At 30.6% G+C, this 19,515-nt stretch overlaps 1 protein-coding gene across 1 annotated transcript; it reads right to left on the bottom strand.

Moving 5' to 3' along the window:
* Positions 1-2,989: 2,989 nt before the first annotated feature.
* LOC131846007 (glycosaminoglycan xylosylkinase homolog) lies at positions 2,990-14,644 on the bottom strand. The gene is made up of 6 exons (XM_059195207.1): positions 14,232-14,644; positions 13,806-13,943; positions 13,265-13,493; positions 9,934-10,129; positions 9,158-9,358; positions 2,990-5,024 (listed from the first exon to the last, which is right to left on the bottom strand). The coding sequence occupies exons 1-6, from the start codon at positions 14,529-14,531 to the stop codon at positions 4,820-4,822; spliced, it is 1,269 nt and encodes a 422-aa protein (XP_059051190.1). The 5' UTR covers positions 14,532-14,644; the 3' UTR covers positions 2,990-4,819.
* Positions 14,645-19,515: the final 4,871 nt, after the last annotated feature.

Here is a 19,515-nt window from a genome sequence, read left to right as displayed (position 1 = left end):
ACAAAATATTCCTGGATTTGTTGATGAAGCAATATAATAATAATCATGTGCTTAAATCATAAACTTATTTGCAGTCGGTTACACATAATATAATTACTTGGAATTTCTTCTCATCACTAGTCCATTGCTTTCTTACTTATTTAATTATATTATTAATTGCATTGTGATTAATAATTTACAGATTTTTCTTCTGCTTTTTTCTCTTATTTTTACTTGCATTATTATTTTGTACAGTAAAATGTTCATATATATTTCTTATTGTTTTGAACCCTGTTCTTTACAGTAAAAATGTTATTTATCTTCATCTGAATGACTAGGAGATTTAGAATATCATCTCTTATTTGTTTAAACTTTGTTCAGTATTAAGTTGTTGATGTCAGGAAAATCTGAAAACAATATCATATACCTATGTTACATTTTCATGAACTTACATGAAAGTAACTAAACTGTAACCTTATTAGCACAATAAACATATTATTCATACATCATATTCATTCAGTTCTAATAAAATATAAAAATAATACTACTATTTAGTACTTTTTCAGTATTTTCTCAATCAATCAAAAATTATAAAATCAGTGTTAGTTTTTTGAAGTTACATTCATAACAATAATAAAAACATAATAATACCACATTAAAGCGGTCACCAAGTACCTATGTTTATTATATTTTAATATGAAAGATACACACGCATACATATGCAAGTTTTTAACAACTTATAGTTATACCTGGTATGAGATAATCCTCAAAGACACGATAGTTTACTAAATATTTGTAGTAGTCCTTAGACACATTTAAATTATTGAGTTTGACAAAAAAATAAGAAGTTCAATGAACTCTGAACAGGAACAATTCAAAAGTTGAAGTACCTACTTAACTTAAATGATGAAAAAAGAGAAAAAATCCAATGCTAGTGAAAATATGTTTTAAGCATTTGTCTTAAAGTCGTTTATCCTATTCTTTTATTCCTATATTTTATATTTTTAACATTTCATTTATGTTGCCAGTACTCGTTGTCATTTCGATATAATAAAAAAATATGGACCAACCTACGATTTTAAATCGATATTTTTATTTGTGATGAAATCTAATAATATAAATTATGAATAACCTACCCTCGAATGGAGATACTAAAAAACTAATTATCATGAATAGTAGGTACTAGGATCAGTAATATATCATAGTATTATGAATGATTATCGTTTCAAAACCTTGTACAATTTAGTAAGGTTGAAAATATCCTTCTACAAAAGCAAAATTCGAGTATTTGAAAAGTTTCTTATGAGTATTTGTAAAAATTCGAGGATCCTCATATTTAGCTATCAATGTCAGTAATTTAGATACCATATAACACTTGTTTATTGAGGTTTCATAAAGGTATAGCTGACCTTATATACTCTATACCACATTCAATTCTCATTCATAAAATTACAATAAGTAGGTATTTATTTTTTTTAATAGAAGAACTATGTCACTAATGTCATTAATTGCTATAATTACCAGGGTGACCGCGTGGAGGTTGATATAATAGAGTACACTTGTATCAGATCAATCTAATTAATATTCCTCTCTTCAAGTTTCGAAGTTATGAGCGAACAGATAAATATATAGTACTTGCATACCTGTCAAATTCTCTCTATTTTGCCGTCGTCGAGTAAAAATTATGCATTGCAATTCGTTCCAAATAAGAGTATAATACAAAATGATGAAATTTTACTGTTTGCAAAGACTAATTAAAAGCACCATCGAATAATGCGTTGTAATATCCTGTTATCGATTATTCGAAAAAATCGATAAATCTATGCATTTATTTTTAATATGGCAACACTTTCTAAATAAGTATTACTGGAATAATATGGTTTTCTTGTTTTATATTTACTTAAACTTTTTTTATGTTTAATTTATCATAATAATATAGTAAGTACTTATTATTTGAAAATATAAAATAAACATTTAAAATACGGTGATACAAATGAAAACAGCGTCATCTATGAAAGTCTTTTGGAAACAATAAGCCCCAATTAGCAATGATTAAATTGTAAACAAATACAGGGCAACAACAAAATGAGTAAATATATGAAAATTACTTTTCAAAACGCATTATTTCATTTTAACATCTATATATGACTTTTTAAAAATAGATTAAACCTGTTTAAAAACATAGTTTTGGGTTTTAAACGATTACAAAACAATGTTGAATTCCATTCGATACCAATGACGCCATCTAAATCCGTTTTTCGAACTAAAAATGGCTACTATGCCATTGTTCCCCACTGTTATCATTATCAATGATGTATCGTGTACTTGCATCTCTTATATCCACATCATGAACCTGTAGTTCATGATGTGGATATAAGAAGAGAATTTATAAAATAAAAGTATTTAAATTTAAAATGTTTTTATTTGTTACTCTTAAAACCTAGTTAACATAACTACATTCACTACAGTGCTGTGCACAGTAGATTAACATTTTTTCGTGTATTATTGTTTTGTATGTTGACGTAACAAACAATATAGGTCGGCATAATTCGCGGTATACAACTGTTTCGATGCTGCTTGTAAAGGGGGTCGTTAGTAAGACATCTAGTGGTGGTGAGCACTGCGAGCTTTTGCTACAATGAGATGACAGGCTTGATATCATCCTCTATTAGCGCAGGCGGGAGTGCACCATCCCATTATTATCAATAAAAATCTTGTAACTAAATTAACAACTCACCACGTGAACCGGAACGCGTTTATCATAACCGGCGCTTATGTTTAATTATTTGAATAAGAACAACGCATTCTCGTAAGGGAGAAAATCACAAACACAAGCGTAAACGACATGTATGAAAGTAGTAAATACTTTAAATAGTTCATGTATATCGGTAATAGAGACGTGTTGACATCATATGAAGTCATTAATCATATAAGGACTTAAAACAAAACTATAGATTGATAGCCACTTTACGAGATAGAATTTAAGTTCTCTACATCGAATCAAAAAATAGATGGAATATACATATCCAGTCTAAAACTTTTTGAAAAAAAAAGATTGGGCGTATACTGCACCCTATATATATGCGTATGCATGAGATAGATCTAATACAGAAAGTCATATTGATAAAACACTCCGCTAATCTCATACGGGATTTAAAATTTTAAAAATAGAACTGTCAAAAACGTTTAATTGTTAGTTAATCAGCTATAATAAAATAGACTAATTTATCGGCTTCAATAACACATAGAAAATCAACAATTACAATTTCAGTAATACTACATCATTGCTGTATCTGCTTTCAGCACATTATTTTTTTGCTAACTATCGCAATGTTCCGGATACATGCACAGCCAATACTTTTTACAATTTGAATTATTGCCCATAGCTTTTCAAATATATTGTAAACAAATACAAATCAATTCATTCCTAAGAACAAGAACTAAAATAGTTATTGTCCTGAGATCCATTTAATCTAGAATAGCACTAGATTATATAAGTCTCTATTGAATAATACTGTTACAATATATATATATACAATTTTGTTAAAAAACCGACTTCAGTCTTGACAAGATTTGTGTGTACATGTAACATGCCATTTTATTAGAGTGAAAGATTAGGGTAAGTCACGGCATAAGAAAGATATAACCTCATCTATCATCGATACTCGGTTGTCCAGGGGTTTAGCAAAGCGCCTTACTTCCGAGCGCCGCGACTTTTTTTCTTCGCACGATGTAAATATGAGTATGACTGTTGGTATTAGACTGGGTGTTTTCTGTGCATATTAGATATGTATTTATAAAAAAATGTATTTAAATATTTCTATCAGTTACTTAATACCAGCAGCCCATACAAGCGGTGATATGTTAAAAACAGAGTGGGTATGTTGACCCATACAACAAGTTTCTTTGTGTGAGACTAGATGGCGCTGTGTAAATTGTCAAATCACTTGTGAAACTATTCTAATTTTCTGTGGGATAATGTGGGAACTATTCTAGCACTTAGCGCAGGAGACACTAAGTGTTAGAATTGTTTAACAATAATAAAAAAAATCTAAAGAAAAGAAAGATTGCGTTGGCAGTGTTACTATACCACATACTAACATCAGTCACGATTGAAGACGGTTTTCTATCATTCAACACAATATCTACATTAATATTATCATAAAATTTTTCAAATATTTGCTTCCATTATTTTCTTAAATTAAGGTAAAAAAATACATCTGTCAAAAAACAGATAGGAATCTGTGCATGAAATAAGTACTTATCAATAATACTTTGTTTCACTTAACAAGCAAAACTATTAAAATAGTAATACGAATAAACGTTACAATTACTACCTTAGTAAATTTAGAATCAAAAGAATTATAATTGCCATGTAAACTATATGTGCAGAACTTTTTAGATTAAAATCAATTTTTTTTTACCACTTCAACCACTACTATGGTAAAACCATCTGCAACTCACATAACAAATATGTAACACAAAATTTCTAAAATAGCGTCTAATAGGTCATTAGTTAGCAGAGCTCTTGTGAACGAATTCATCAGCTCACAACTCGAGTTAGAGAAAGGCGCAAGTTGGTTTTCCAAATTCTATATGTTAGTAGCCCTCAAATGTAGGCAGTTGATGCCTGTAATGAGATATTCTACTTTTATTTTATGATGAAATACGCCGTCCTCTTCCATTAGAGCAAGACTTCAATAGTATCCTGCCAATTTTATATAAAACAAACTGAAGAGCGAAGTATTTGCGAAATAACCCGTGGTCGTCTTTAGGAGCGATCTTTTTAATCATGTAGTTGAGTTCGCGAACTACATACGAAACTTTCTATATTTGACTATTATACCTTGAATACTTTGGCACTGCCATGTTTCTTAACACAATACTGAACTGTTGCATAAATTTTTAATAATCTTCGTTCCACTGCTTTAAAATGATCTTCTGTTGCCAATACTACTCCTTGAAAGGACGATAATAACTTTATGGTTTCTGTTAAGGCTCCACCAGAAAGTATCTCTAAATGATGCCATGTCGATGTTGATATCCTTGAATAAAAAAGCATTGGTTGAATTAAAATATTGTATAACAAGCGAAATGTGGGCATGTCCAATGTTGCCTTAAGAGGACTATTACAAAATGATGCCGCTCAACTTTAGGTTTAATCGCATGAATGAAACCTAAAGTTGAGCGTGTAATTACACAGTTACACACACAGTAATACACGCACACAGACGCAAATAAACGTGGAGCGCAATCGGTGTGGATTTAGTATGAACCATTTTGATCCTTGTAATATTTTAATTAATAATGTGATATGTTTCTACTTAACTGAGTAACATAAACTACTTATTGGATTTTTTTAAATAATGTGATTTATCTTAATTGTCAAAGTGCTAATAATGACCATATTTTTTTATTATATTATTCCTAGAGGGTTGATGTCAGGATGCTGGCCGATTGTACAACTAAAAGCCAAAACCTTAAGTAATATGAGTAACAAATAATTGGGATAAGGACAAGAAGATGAAATTACTATAACATAAATTTACTAATTAATTCTTCTTACATATTAATTCAGTTTATTTATTAATAGATACAATATAATTTATTATAAGAGTCGGATACATTATTGCCATATTCACTTGTTCTAAATATTATACTTAGCAAATAATTATTTTATTTATATATAATAGTTGTGTTTTCAAGGCTTTGTTTTGATTTAAAGGTCCTTATATGTATATTAGGTGTATCCGCGACTTCGTCAGCGTGGTATAATGAAATCGACCAAATAAAGGAAATATATTTAGATTATAACCTAAAAAAGTTTCATTGTTTCACTTAAACAATGACGATACTTTTATACAACCTTTCATCTCCGCTTTTAATCCCTTACAATACTTTTTTCGCACTATAAAGTAGTCTATGACCTTTCTCAGGGTATACTATCTGTGTATATGTATATCTATCTATATAGACTACCTGTGTATATATATGGTAGTGAATTTACAGGGTACAGGGGAATAACACCCGAGTTTTCAGGAATGGCAACGCATGAGGGAAACAATATGCTGATATGAACATGTCAGGTACTGCTCATGTATATAGGCGACGGTTACCCCTTTCCATCAGGAGAGCCGTCAGCTTGTTTGCCATTCTAAGTTGTAAAAAAAAAGCTTCAACTGCTATCATTGCTGTTCCTGCATCATTGACGTCGCCGCATAATATTGGCTGATATTGCAGCTTCTCGTTCTTGGTTAGCCAATTCTTGATTCTTGATAAATAATTACTTGTTAATATCAAACCTATTTATAAATTATTACAAGACGCCTCATTGATTATATGTAATGAAATCACCATGAGGTATAGAGATTTTGGATAGAACCTTAAAAGACCTTAGAAACACCTCTGCTCTCATTGGCGGGATTACTTTTATACTTTTGCTGGAGATTTCTGAAAGACTCTCTGTGTCATTAACATCGTCTCCCTTATGTACTTTAATTGAAAGTTTAAAACTACTGACAAATTTCAGAGCTCATTTTTATGGAAGCACAGATAGTGATTTCCCACACTAATTGCTCAAACTTGAGGAAGGAATTTCTCAAAAGCATGATCCAGTCATGAAATTTAAGCCCGCCGAACATGTGCAATGGTATCCCATTGGATATGTTGCTTACTAAAGAATTGAAAGACAATTTAATTGTAGACCATTATAACCGGTACGTTAGCTGGGCAACCAGCTTATATACCAAGAATACCGATGATTCCAACTGATCTGCCAATACCATTTTAACGGCTTCAATTTCCGGTTAAAATATCATCTACACATGTAATAGATCTATGTATGTTTTGATCTTAAAAAACTACGCAGATTTTGATTCGTTGTTATTTAATAGACAGAATAGATAGACTCAAGAGGAAGGTTTATATATAACGACCCAATACTGTACACGGATCTTTAAACGCGCGATAACCGATATATCCCATATTCACGCGGGCAAAGCTGCGAGCTAAAAGCTAGTCACTAAATAAAAACATTTATAATGTTGTTGACTTTTCACCCAAACACGCATAATTATTTGACATAACTGTACAGTAATGAAAGTCCAACGAGTATAATAACAGAATGGCTGCAATTTAGAAATATCTGTATTGTGTAAAATAAAATAAAATTGGATAAAATATCTCTAAACATTAAGGAATATAATTTATATATAATTTGGTAATTTATTTACAATCCACATTGCATACTAGATGATATAACACAAGACAAATGTACGTAAAAATAATAATGGTATTTTTATAAACAATAACCCTATTTTAATTTAGAAAAAAACTACAAAATAAACATAAAGTAAAATTGGTTTACATTTTTCTCTCAGATAAGCGTTATTTTTAAAAATACTAAAATGTTCTCTTTTTTTAATTTTAACAATTAATTGCCATTAGTGTGACGAAATACCATGCTCTTGTGCTTTTCATAGTGCAGCAGGGTAGGTAGGTTTTATTTGTAGCATAACTGTACTTTTGTTTTGGCATGCTAAAATAAATATTATATATATATATATTTAACAACAACTTTAAATTAATATTCGTAGAAATAAGTATATATTAGCAAAATTAATTTAAGTAATATTTAATTACTTAAATTATCAAAATTGTTTAGTCGCACTATACTAATGTTCACTGACAAATGTTTACGAATGTCTTATCGTAGCGGTGTCGTAAAAAATAGCATAGATCCTACCTCGACGAGCGCTAGCGCAGCACTGAGAATTTACTTTTGGCGCAACGGAATTTATACAACTTTAAATTATTATTATTGTTCATTTTTTTCTTAGAAACTTATATTTTTTTTTTATATTTCTAATTTACAAGTATATTAACTTTATTATTATGTTTTTTTATGCAAAAATTTCGTTGTATTTATGAGAAAATTAGAAATGATTATGGCAAAGTTTTGTTGAAATTTCGGGTTTCATTATGATCAATTTTTTAGATATTTAAGTTGAAAATGAAAAAAAGGACGATGCTGTTCCAATTTATAAAGTAATTATCAAGTTTTAGTACAGATATCATATCAATTTATGTTTGTTTATTAATGAACGACGACCCCAAACTTCTGTCTCTTAGCGTTTTTGAATAAACTATTTTAGAAATTAGGAAGACTAACAAAGAGAAAATTAACATTTCAAAGATGTTGTTTTTAAGATTAGATATCTATCTATATAATTCAGGAATCAAAATGTATATCCGACTCTTAATTTCTTAGAACCAGAACCCCAAAGACCCTGCTTTTAGGCCAAAAAATGTGAAAGGCCTCTTAATCATAACGTCCACAATCGATAAGGCCTCTGACGTATATTGGATAATGGGTGTACCTATATTTATTTATTTATTAAATAAAATATTTAGTAGCAGACCGTTTCAAGGCAGAGGGCAATATCGTATGAATATACCTCATATACCTCATACATGACGTTAATATTGTATATGTATATCCTACATTTTTAATAAAACAGGACCGCCAAGGTCCAGCTCTATAGAAGCCTACCATTGCCTAAATCCATGAATACCAGCAATAGGGATACCATGTCCTTCATTGCCGTTCCAAAAGACTAAATCATTGGTGCCTTTGTACACTGTAATTTCAGTCACATTTCAGTATTAAACACAACTTAAACAGCAAGCCCAATAAATTGACTATAATGTAAATTGCTTCATAAATAAATAAATGAATGGATGATATATACATATTAAAAGGTGTCCTTTAAATATGTTTTCTGGGGGGAAAGGGGATTGATTGAATGTGACCTAAATTACCCATTGCTAGCAATTTACCGTGTCAAGTTGACCTCCATGCGGTTCCTCCTGGAAACCATCGTTATAAATTCCTGGTGAATTTATTTGCGTTGGGCTAACTGACTCAGGTCAGGTCAGATGAGGACAGCCTCATATTATCATTTTCACTGGTACCCCGCCTGCGTAAACCAGCGCAGGCGAGTGCACCATTCCATTATCATCTATTGTGTAATAAAAATAATTTTAAAATATGCCTGATCAAATTGCAAGATCGGGCATATTTTAAAATTACTTTTATTCAACTTTAATTATTTTTATTTATTACTTTATTTAAATACAATACAATAATTATAAAATTTAGGTCATTATGAGTACTCACATGCAACATTGGTACAATGGCGCCAAAATGTCCAGTTCATCTACCATAGGATTTCCTAAGCCTTTTCCATTGTCCAAGAGAATTATTTTATCGTTGTAAATTTCATACCGATGACGGTCACCATTCTGTATTAGAAAATCGAATATGGAGACATCTATCAAATTAAGTATACGTTTGAGACTCAAACTTCCCATGACTTTCCTAAAATCATACAAATCAGTTAGCACTTTGACGATGTTTCTTATTGCTTATAGTAATTTGATAAAAAGTTACTTAACATATTATTACTACTATACTTTAACTTATTATTACTATTGTATTTTAAGTGCATTCTATGGCATCCTTGTCAAACTGCTGAAGAACAGTATTTGTTTTTATTTATGCCCCAACCATAACTACTCAAAATTTTAACATCCATTATATTTAAAATTAAAAACAATGTGTGAATTACTTTTAAACAGGTTCAGGTTCAGGCTTCACAACTCCTAAAAGTTGAGTGTGAGTTGTACTAATAATTTACTTAACTAATATATTATTTTTAACCATATTCCAAGATACTCGAAAATAAACAATGCCATTTTGAAATACTACTGTATTAGTTATTAAGCATGTTACACTCTTACTCAGGCACTTTTTATGGTATGCAATGCACTTACTCCATCAATATCTATGGAAAAATGGTAACAGTTCTAAAAGATACAAAACAAACGAAAAGATATAATATATTTCATACTTACATACATATAATCGTGAAATTATATATTAACAATACTTACTTACAAAAATCATTATCTTTCTCCCACTCCATTTTCTTGCTACTGTAAGAACGCCTCCATGGTGACTTGTATACTTTAAACTGCTTGTCCAAATAAAGGATGGCAGCTCCTTCAATTTCACCATTCCTATCTGGGCATACAGTCTCATTCACTTTACAGTAAAAACATTTCCCATAAATACATAAAGAACCACTTTCTGCAAGTAAAACAAAAATAAAAATCACTACATAAAATATACTGTTAAAAAACAAACATAAGTATATGAATATTCTGCCTTATTTTAGTCTAGTGCTAATAATATTTTATTTATATTAATCTCTATTAAACCATTTATTTATAAAGTAAAATAATTTTTATTTATTCAAATATAAATAACTAGCTGTACCCGCGACTTCGTCCGCGTAAATAATGAAAAAATATTTAACTCAATTAACACAATATAAGTCAAATAAATAAGTTTCATCGTTTTAGCTTCAAAAATGATAAAAAGTAAAAATAAATATTTAATCAATAGGCTAAAAAATAAATTTCAAACTTCTAGCTTTAAATATGACGATACATCTATATAACCTTGGATCTACCCTTTTAATCCTCTTGCAACCCTTTTTCACATTAAAAAGTAACCTATGTCCTTTCTCAGGATCTAGTCTATCTATGTCTGTTTCAAATTTCAATTTAAATCGGTTCAGTATTTTTGGCGTGTAAGCGAGACAAACAGATAAAGTTACTTTCACATTTATAATATCAGTAAGGTATTTAATAAACTAACCCTAAAAAGAGAAAGAAAAAAAGTTTAATCGTTCTAGCTTCCACAACCACACAAACAGCAAATTTCCACAATAACTTTCATTCTCTATTTTATTTTACTACCCCCCCTCTCCCTAAGAGTAAACATTTTACAAACATTGAATATCATATTTATTGATATTTAAACAACAGCCTAAAAATGAGTCTCAATTTGGCGATTTTTTTTATCAATTTGTTTTACGGCTCTGGATACAAGCCCAGCTTAGCCCAACTTAAAGTTTTACAATATAAATTACAAAAATTAAAGTCAATATCCAATGTTAAATAATAATAAATGTCAAATGTTGTTTCCCTGTTCTGAACAACTTAAAAAAAAACTATTAAGTTTTCTTTTTAAGTTGTTCAGTACAATCACAATTTCTTCAAATTTTATTATTTACATTTTTTAAAGAATGTTGTGGTGTGGCACTATCCGAAATTAAATTATTTACCCATTTTTGTAGGTTATACAGAAATAATGTGTGGGTGTTTATTTAAAAAGCATTAACACAAAATTAATAAAGTATAGGTATTAATAAATATATGGTTGTTGTATCAAAATAGAATTTTCTTATTTTTCACTAAAATAAAAACTAACTGTCTTTTTTATAAAATAAATGACCTTTTCATTATGCCATATATTATGGAACTATTTAAATTATTTAGCTGATTGTAAGAAACAAAATGTTGGTTTGTAGATTAATACTGTAAAATTATTATTTGTACGGAAACGATAAAAATATATTTTTGTGCTGCGACAAAAACTAATATTATAAATGTGAAAGTAACTCTGTCTGTCTGTCTCGCTTTCACGCCAAAACTACTAAACCGATTTGAATGAAATTTGGTATACAGATAGTCTAGACCCTGACAACGGACATAGGCTACTTTTTAATGCGAAAAAAGGGTTGTAAGGGGTTAAAAGGGGGGATGAAAGATTGTATGGAAGAATCGTCATTTTTGAAGCTAGAAGCTTGAAACTTATTTTTGAGACTGTTGATTAAATATAAATAAAAATGACATTCAATGTTTGTAAAAAATTACCCTTAAGGGGGTAAAATAAAATAGGGGATACAAGTTTTTATGTAAATTCGTCATTTTTGAAGCTAGAAGCTTAAACTTATTGTTGAGACTGTTGATTAAATATAAATACATATGACATTCATTGTTTGTAAAAAAATTACCCTTAAGGGGGTAAAATAAAATAGGGGATGCAAGTTTTTATGTAAACACGTCATTTTTGAAGCTAGAAACTTGAATCTTATTGTTGAGACTGTTGATTAAATATAAATACTTATGACATTCATTGTTTGTAAAAACAAATACCCTTAAGGGGGTAAAATAAAATAGGAGATGCAAGTTTTTATGTAAAATCGTCATTTTTGAAGCTAGAAGCTTGAAACTTATTTTTGAGGCTGTTGATTAAATATAAATAAATATGACATTCATTGTTTGTAAAAAAATTACCCTTAAGGGGGTAAAATAAAGTAGGGGATGATAGTTATTATGTAAATTCGTAATTTTTGAAACTAGAACGATGAAACTATTTTCATTGGTTCTTTTGGGATAGATTTTTAAAAACCCCACTAATGTTATAACTGTGAAAGTAACTCTGTTTGTCTTTCTGTCAGTCTTACGCTCCAAAACAAAATAAAAATTTAAATGAAATTTGGTACACAGTTAGTTTACACCCGGACAAAGAATATAGGCTACTTTTGAATGTGAAAAAAGGATTGTAAGGGGGTTGCAATGGTAGGCTGTATGGAAGAATCGTCATTTTTTAAAACTAGAAGTTTGAGACTCATTTTTAGGCTGTTGTTTAAATATCAATAAATATGATATTCAATGTTTGTAAAATGTTTACTCTTAGGGGGAGGGGGGTAGTAAAATAAAATAGAGAATGAAAGTTATTGTGGAAATTTGCTGTTTGTGTGGTTGTGGAAGCTAGAACGATTAAACTTTTTTCTTTGTCTTTTTAGGGTTAGTTTATTAAATACCTTACTGATATTATAAATGTGAAAGTAACTTTATCTGTTTGTCTCGCTTACACGCCAAAAATACTGAACCGATTTAAATTGAAATTTGAAACAGACATAGATAGACTAGATCCTGAGAAAGGACATAGGTTACTTTTTAATGTGAAAAAGGGTTGCAAGAGGATTAAAAGGGTAGATCCAAGGTTATATAGATGTATCGTCATATTTAAAGCTAGAAGTTTGAAATTTATTTTTTAGCCTATTGATTAAATATTTATTTTTACTTTTTATCATTTTTGAAGCTAAAACGATGAAACTTATTTATTTGACTTATATTGTGTTAATTGAGTTAAATATTTTTTCATTATTTACGCGGACGAAGTCGCGGGTACAGCTAGTATAGTTATAATTATGTCTTGAACAAGTAAAACAGAAAACTTAGAGTATTCATTAAGTAGGCCATAACTATTGTTTAAGATCAGAACAATAAACAGAATCCTATTATTATATTATACAAACATTTTATGTTGAATAGGGAAATGAAGTCATGTTTGGTGGAACATAATTACCATTTCTTATCATAGTTTTCTTCAATCCTGATGTCGCTACAGGAACAACATCCTTGGTTATGTGTATTTTCCTAATTACAGAAGGAATGATCCATTTAAAATTTAATGCCATTGCGAGATAGAAAGCAAACACCTCTGAGTTGTGACGATCAAAGCCAGCATAAATATTTCCATGTATTACATCATATAGCTGGTATCTCTTTGGTTTGAAATATAACTTTTGATTCCCCTGTAAATACACAATTAAGATTTATAGCCATTCAATTACAGTATTATGAATGGTCACATCTGTCTTCTGTTTCTGTCACCATACAGGTTACTTTGTAAGCTATTTAAGCTGTTTTGATTGACGCATAAGATATGTCCATCTTGGTCCTACAAAATGGCAATGTATGAGGGTACAACAGCTGTCATAATCTCCATGGTACTCTTCACATTATGTTTCCAACAGCCACATACAATCAGATCAACTACAAGCAGCCTAGACAATACTGTCCCAATAAATAAATGTTTTGACAAATTATTTTTGTTAATAACATACCTGGATAAAAAGTAATAGCTTCATTTGTGTGCCTTTTGGTGCATTGTCCACTAAAGCTATCTGTGAGGTTTGCATGGCTTGTAGTATTTTCCCAGGGACTCCATTGCCATGAGGGAATAATGATTCGTTACTAATCCACTGAACATATAATTACATTATTAAGCACTGTAGATTTAAACATAAATTTATTAACAAATAATGCATGTTACAACAAGTCTTAAATAGGTCAGGTGCCAATGACTAGAATTCTGTTTAGAATATAATCAATATATTTAATATAGATTATAGATATGTATTTAATAGTTTTTTTATATTTAGCGTTTGTATTGGCCTAACAGGCCTTATTAACAGGAATTATTTAATTTTTACTAAATCGCAATCAATGTTAATGACTACCTGATTTGCATAATGCGAAATATTACTTACATTCTCTGTGTTTTGCCACACATTTTTCGTATCGTTGAGTCCAGTTGCATTGAACGATTGCACCAAGTTTCTCTGTATTCGTATAAACTTAGGGCTTTTAATTTTATATTGACTAGGCAGATAGTTGAGGTGATCATATATATCTTTGAAAATACTTGGACCAAGATCCAGTTTAATACCTGGAACATTATATGTAGAGCCCTTTTTCCCGGTTGTGTTTAGGGAATAAAAAAAGTAAATATTAAGTGCAACAAGAATTAATAGGAAAAGTGAAAATCCAAAGGCGTAATTCATAGACATAATTCATGTCAATTACTAAATAAAAATGATTAAATTTGAAGTAGAATCAGTACCTAATTATTTTTTTTCCATTGTCGCATTGTACATTAACCATAATTATTAATAAAATAATACTAATTTGAAATGGAATACAAAATAAACCTAAAAATAAAAATTCAAAATTGCATTAATGTATGACAGTAGTTGCATGACAGATTGACAGACCTGAAATGATGGAATGACAAAACCAAGAGTCAATCGTCACGTAGTTTTCACTACTAAGAGAAATGGTTATGTATTATTTATTAAATTTTAAGTATTACTTTATCTAAACTACCTTATGTTATGATTGATTATTTAGTCGGTACTTATTACCTATCCTATAAATATTTATGATATAGATATTTACTACTACTAAATAACCCTTAAAATCTATACCTATACCAAATCCTTGCAATCTAATGTTTGTGTTGGAGGGAAGGGGATTGTTAGTAATGTGGACTCATGAACCCATTACTAACAATGTACCATATCAGGTTGACCTCCACGCGGTTCCCCCTGGAAACTATCGTGTTAAATTCCTGGTGAATTTGTCACGATGGGCTAACTGACATGACCTCATGCTCATCTTATCATCCTCCACTAGTGCCCCTCCAGCGTAAACCGTTAGCGCAGGCGGGAACACCATCCCATTATCATCCATAAAAAAAACAAATGTTTGTGTTGACCTCGGTTTAGGAGAGTCGTAATTTCGATCCCCGTTTTAATGGGATAGGGGATTGGTTACAGGCGCCTGCTGAAAAGCAGACGCCCTCCGCGACGCAGACGCGGAAAACGAACGACGCTGGGGTGGTTCACCCCAGCAGTACGCTCGGGCAAAGAGCTCCGCTCGAGGCCCGCACCCTACGGTCCGCAAGGCCCAGCGGACGATCTGAAAAAAAAAAAAAGGGGATCGGACACAGGACGGACAGACGAAGTCGTACCAGTCAGTAGTCAATATAGGAATTAAGTATTGAATTCTCTGTAGTAATACCCACATTTCGCTGGGTATAGTAGGCCTATCTATATTTGAAGATGACGTGTAAGGTCACGCTTTCCGCCGCGACGTCTCTCACGTAAATTTGGTTTGTTATCCGTATTTCCATCGCCGGATAGTCATACTAAAATATATATTATATAATACATACGCAGAACTTTGCAATTATCCATTAATGTGATGTTGAGCAAAATGAATCGTTCGTTATAGAAGATTTTTATTGTTAGATTAATTTGCTGAGATTTACTTAAACTCTTAAATATCTGCTCAAAGAACATGTTTAATTTAAAATTAAGATGCAAACAGACTGCAAAAACCAAATTGCGTCTGTTTATGTTTGTTTGTCGAGACGTGAAGTCGCGTGATATACGAGCGTCGGCCCGGGGGTGTTTGCCGATACTAACGCGATTACGGCCAATCAGCTACGTCGCCGCCGTAATTGGGCGCCCCCGACGAGGGCGGGCGCTCTTTTAAACAGTTTGGGCAAACACGTTGCAGACTATAGTGTCAACTCTGGACTGGTAACCACATGCGATCTGTGTGATACACGTAACTCTCTAATGCTCATATAGATATACTGTCACGACTATTATTTCAAGTAGGGTAGTTGAAAATTGTTTATTGTCGACGTCATTAAATATGTTATCGGTGTATCCTTGTCCAGAAATATTAATTGACACACTACCTACTACTACTTTTGGGTGTAAGCCGGGGTACTCTACTCAATCACAACGCTGTTAGGTATATTCAAACATAAATAAATAAATAACCCTAGACAATTCACACAGCGCTGCAACGCCACTAATATCGGACTCGGAATAAAATAATTTAAATGTATACGTTACATCTGCTTATGTACCTTTTATTTACATTTCTATTTGTCAGAGAGTAAATAATATAGGTACATTTATCATCTGGTACCAAACTATGAACAGTTATTGTGCTATGGATACTAGAATTATAGATATATATAGGTATATTGTCATTATTGTAAATTCGTACATTTTAAATACAGGAAACATACATACATACATATATACATGTAAATTCATACATTGGATAAACAGAAAAACTTCTAGATAAATACAAACAGTCATAATCATACGTATGAAAAAGTTTGTATCCGGCGAAATTCGAAGCCGCGATCATCGGAAGTAAGGCGGATTAAACCACTAGACAAACGAGGTCGTCAAATATCGGTAGGTTCTACAAGTAAGCATGATTGAGAATAGCTTACCGATTCTCATTATATATATCATTTAGTATCATAATTTCCCTTTTCTTATCTCTATCAATTTGGACCGACGACGGCGGGTATACTGTCCTCTCGCATTGTTCACAGTTATGTTAGTATTCAATCCCTTTCTTTTTTTTAACTGTAAATACTATTATTCACGAAATCCACGCATTCTGTTATTCATCCATACCTTCTTTAGAACATTTTATTCATTTGTCCTCATTCGCATTACCTGAAATTACAGCTGAAATATTATTACATAACCATACCAAGATAAAGGATTTAGTATATAACGCAGTACCTATATCATACCTTTAGAATACGTTATCACATTTTATTTATACCTCCTGAAATTACCTAAATCTTCTTTTCTGTTCTCTTTTTAAATTGATCGACAAAATATGCTGTAGTCATTGAAGGAAATTTCATGACAAGACTTAATTTTTCTACTAAAAAGTCGTTACTACTACGAAAATGTATGGCTACAAAATTTATCATTGCGTTATACACGTTGTATATTAACAATGCAACGGGTTTGTCGGCGCGTTGGGCTCCGCTGTCATCAATCAGGGCTGCAAATGTACAAACAATATCACTGCCGGTCCACCTCCGTCCCGTACCCGGCACCCGGCAAGCCGGCACCCCTGATTTATGTTACCCCAGAACGCGATCTCATCTGTATCACTCATAAGTACATTTATAAGTACATTTCAAAACAAAATTCATTAATTCGTTTCTGTTTATCTGCACCGCAATAATTCAATAATAATATATTATAGACAGTCAGTCACATCTCTATACCTACACAATATAGACTATCTATTATAGCTATATATATATACCTACTTACCACAAACATAGTGGTTATTTGCTCAAGGTGTAGGTGCAACAACATGAGTTTTAAGAATGTTTTTTAAGGATTTAAAATTTTTGATTATAAAAAAAACTACTTTTAGCAAATTTAGTATGACCACAGATAATATAATATTACATAGTATGACTAACCTAATGAAAGTAAATTCATGGTTGGTACCTTTGGATTAAAAAATAAGATTATATACTCAAAAAGTTCAATAACATATGAGTAGTAGGTCATAAAATGAGAACCTACTTTGATTGAATTTAAAATATATTTTTTGTACGTGGCCGATTTCTTTGTACCTGCCTACTTAATTTTAATAAAATTTAGTACATAGATAACAGACACATTGACATAATAAGGCTATCTCTGTAGATAGGTATTTGCTACGAATAGATATTCGTCAGGCACAACCGCAGACGTGTTACTTGTTACATACGTATGTTACTAAGCTGGATCATGATAGTTTTTTCCATAGGATAAGGCAATGAAGATCTTTCTTTAGACAGGAATATTTATAACAAAATTTCGATATCGCTAACTCGCTTGGGTGAGGGGAAACGCAAGATCTCAGAATAGAGATAAAACGAATATTGATGAATACCTACGTTGTACTTTTTTTTCGTAAGTTTACTTGCATAAAAAAAACGGAATTTTTCTTTTTTCTCGTGCTTTTAGAAGTATGTCTATAGGTACGACAAATATTTGTCAATATCACACATTCATACTTAAGAAATTCAAAAGGCTTATCCCTCTAATATGTATTTATTATTAATTACATACTTATGAACAAATCATTAAATCCATATGACTAATAAACACTGCCTTCTAATCGAATAAATTAGTATTTACAATAATTTTTAATAAAACTTATTTATTAAATAAGTAATAATAGCGATAATTTAAATTTTATTGTGAAGCTTAATTCCATCTAAATAACTAATGAGATCATCGACATTTCCAATACTCGTACACTTATCACAGTTTATTAATTTACATTTACTTACTTCACAGTTCATTTGCTCATTTGGTCAGATTAGTTCCACTTTCGTCGCACAATATATAACTCGTACATAATACAATTCAAAGCGAGGGTATTAACTTGCACAAACACGTATACATTATTTATATTTAACAATTAAATTGTAAGAAATTGAGACATTCATAATGAAGAACAGTTGACAGTCAATGGACTAACATAATGTATAAAATCATCAGATAAAAGAATATAGGTAGATGCATATCTAATAATGTTTTGAGGCCAAAATAGAACAGATTGTGTACCTATTTCATAATTTATAACTAGAATATTTTAAAACAATGGAAATGTTTAATAAAAATAAAGAGCCAATTGAATTAATTGACATTGCTCTCTGATTTTGAGATTAATATTCTTAAATATGGTTTCGTTACGAAAACTGGGGTAGGTTTGATTTTGATATTTTTGTTGTATATTGTTCGATATTCGATTTATTCTTTTAGTTTTTTGTATCTCAGGAGATAATTACTAATTATAACTAATAAGAAAATATCTTTTGTTAATTAAAAATAAAATATATAATGATACTTAATATGGGAAAAAAGATACGTTACCAAACAGTTTTGTATTTAAGTTTTGAAGTCTAACCACCTTGTTCATTCGAACAGGCTATGTCTTCTTATACATCAATAGATTTTTTAGTTATATATTTGTTTCTATAGATACATATACCAAAACAAAAAGTTTCATCATTTTTCAACTATCAACCTTTTCAACATTACACTTGAAACGTATAATTGAAAAATATTATTCAATAAAACGAACGAAAACTTCAATGACAACAAAATAGTAGATATAGGACAGCAATAACTATAATCTGTTTTAAAAATCAGT

Source organism: Achroia grisella, unplaced genomic scaffold (genome assembly GCF_030625045.1).
Source record: "Achroia grisella isolate CSIRO2021 unplaced genomic scaffold, CSIRO_AGI_Agris_v1 utg487, whole genome shotgun sequence".
Taxonomy (NCBI): domain Eukaryota; kingdom Metazoa; phylum Arthropoda; class Insecta; order Lepidoptera; family Pyralidae; genus Achroia; species Achroia grisella.
The sequence above is the reverse complement of the archived record's forward strand: the minus strand, read 5'-3'. Positions and strand labels throughout refer to the sequence as shown.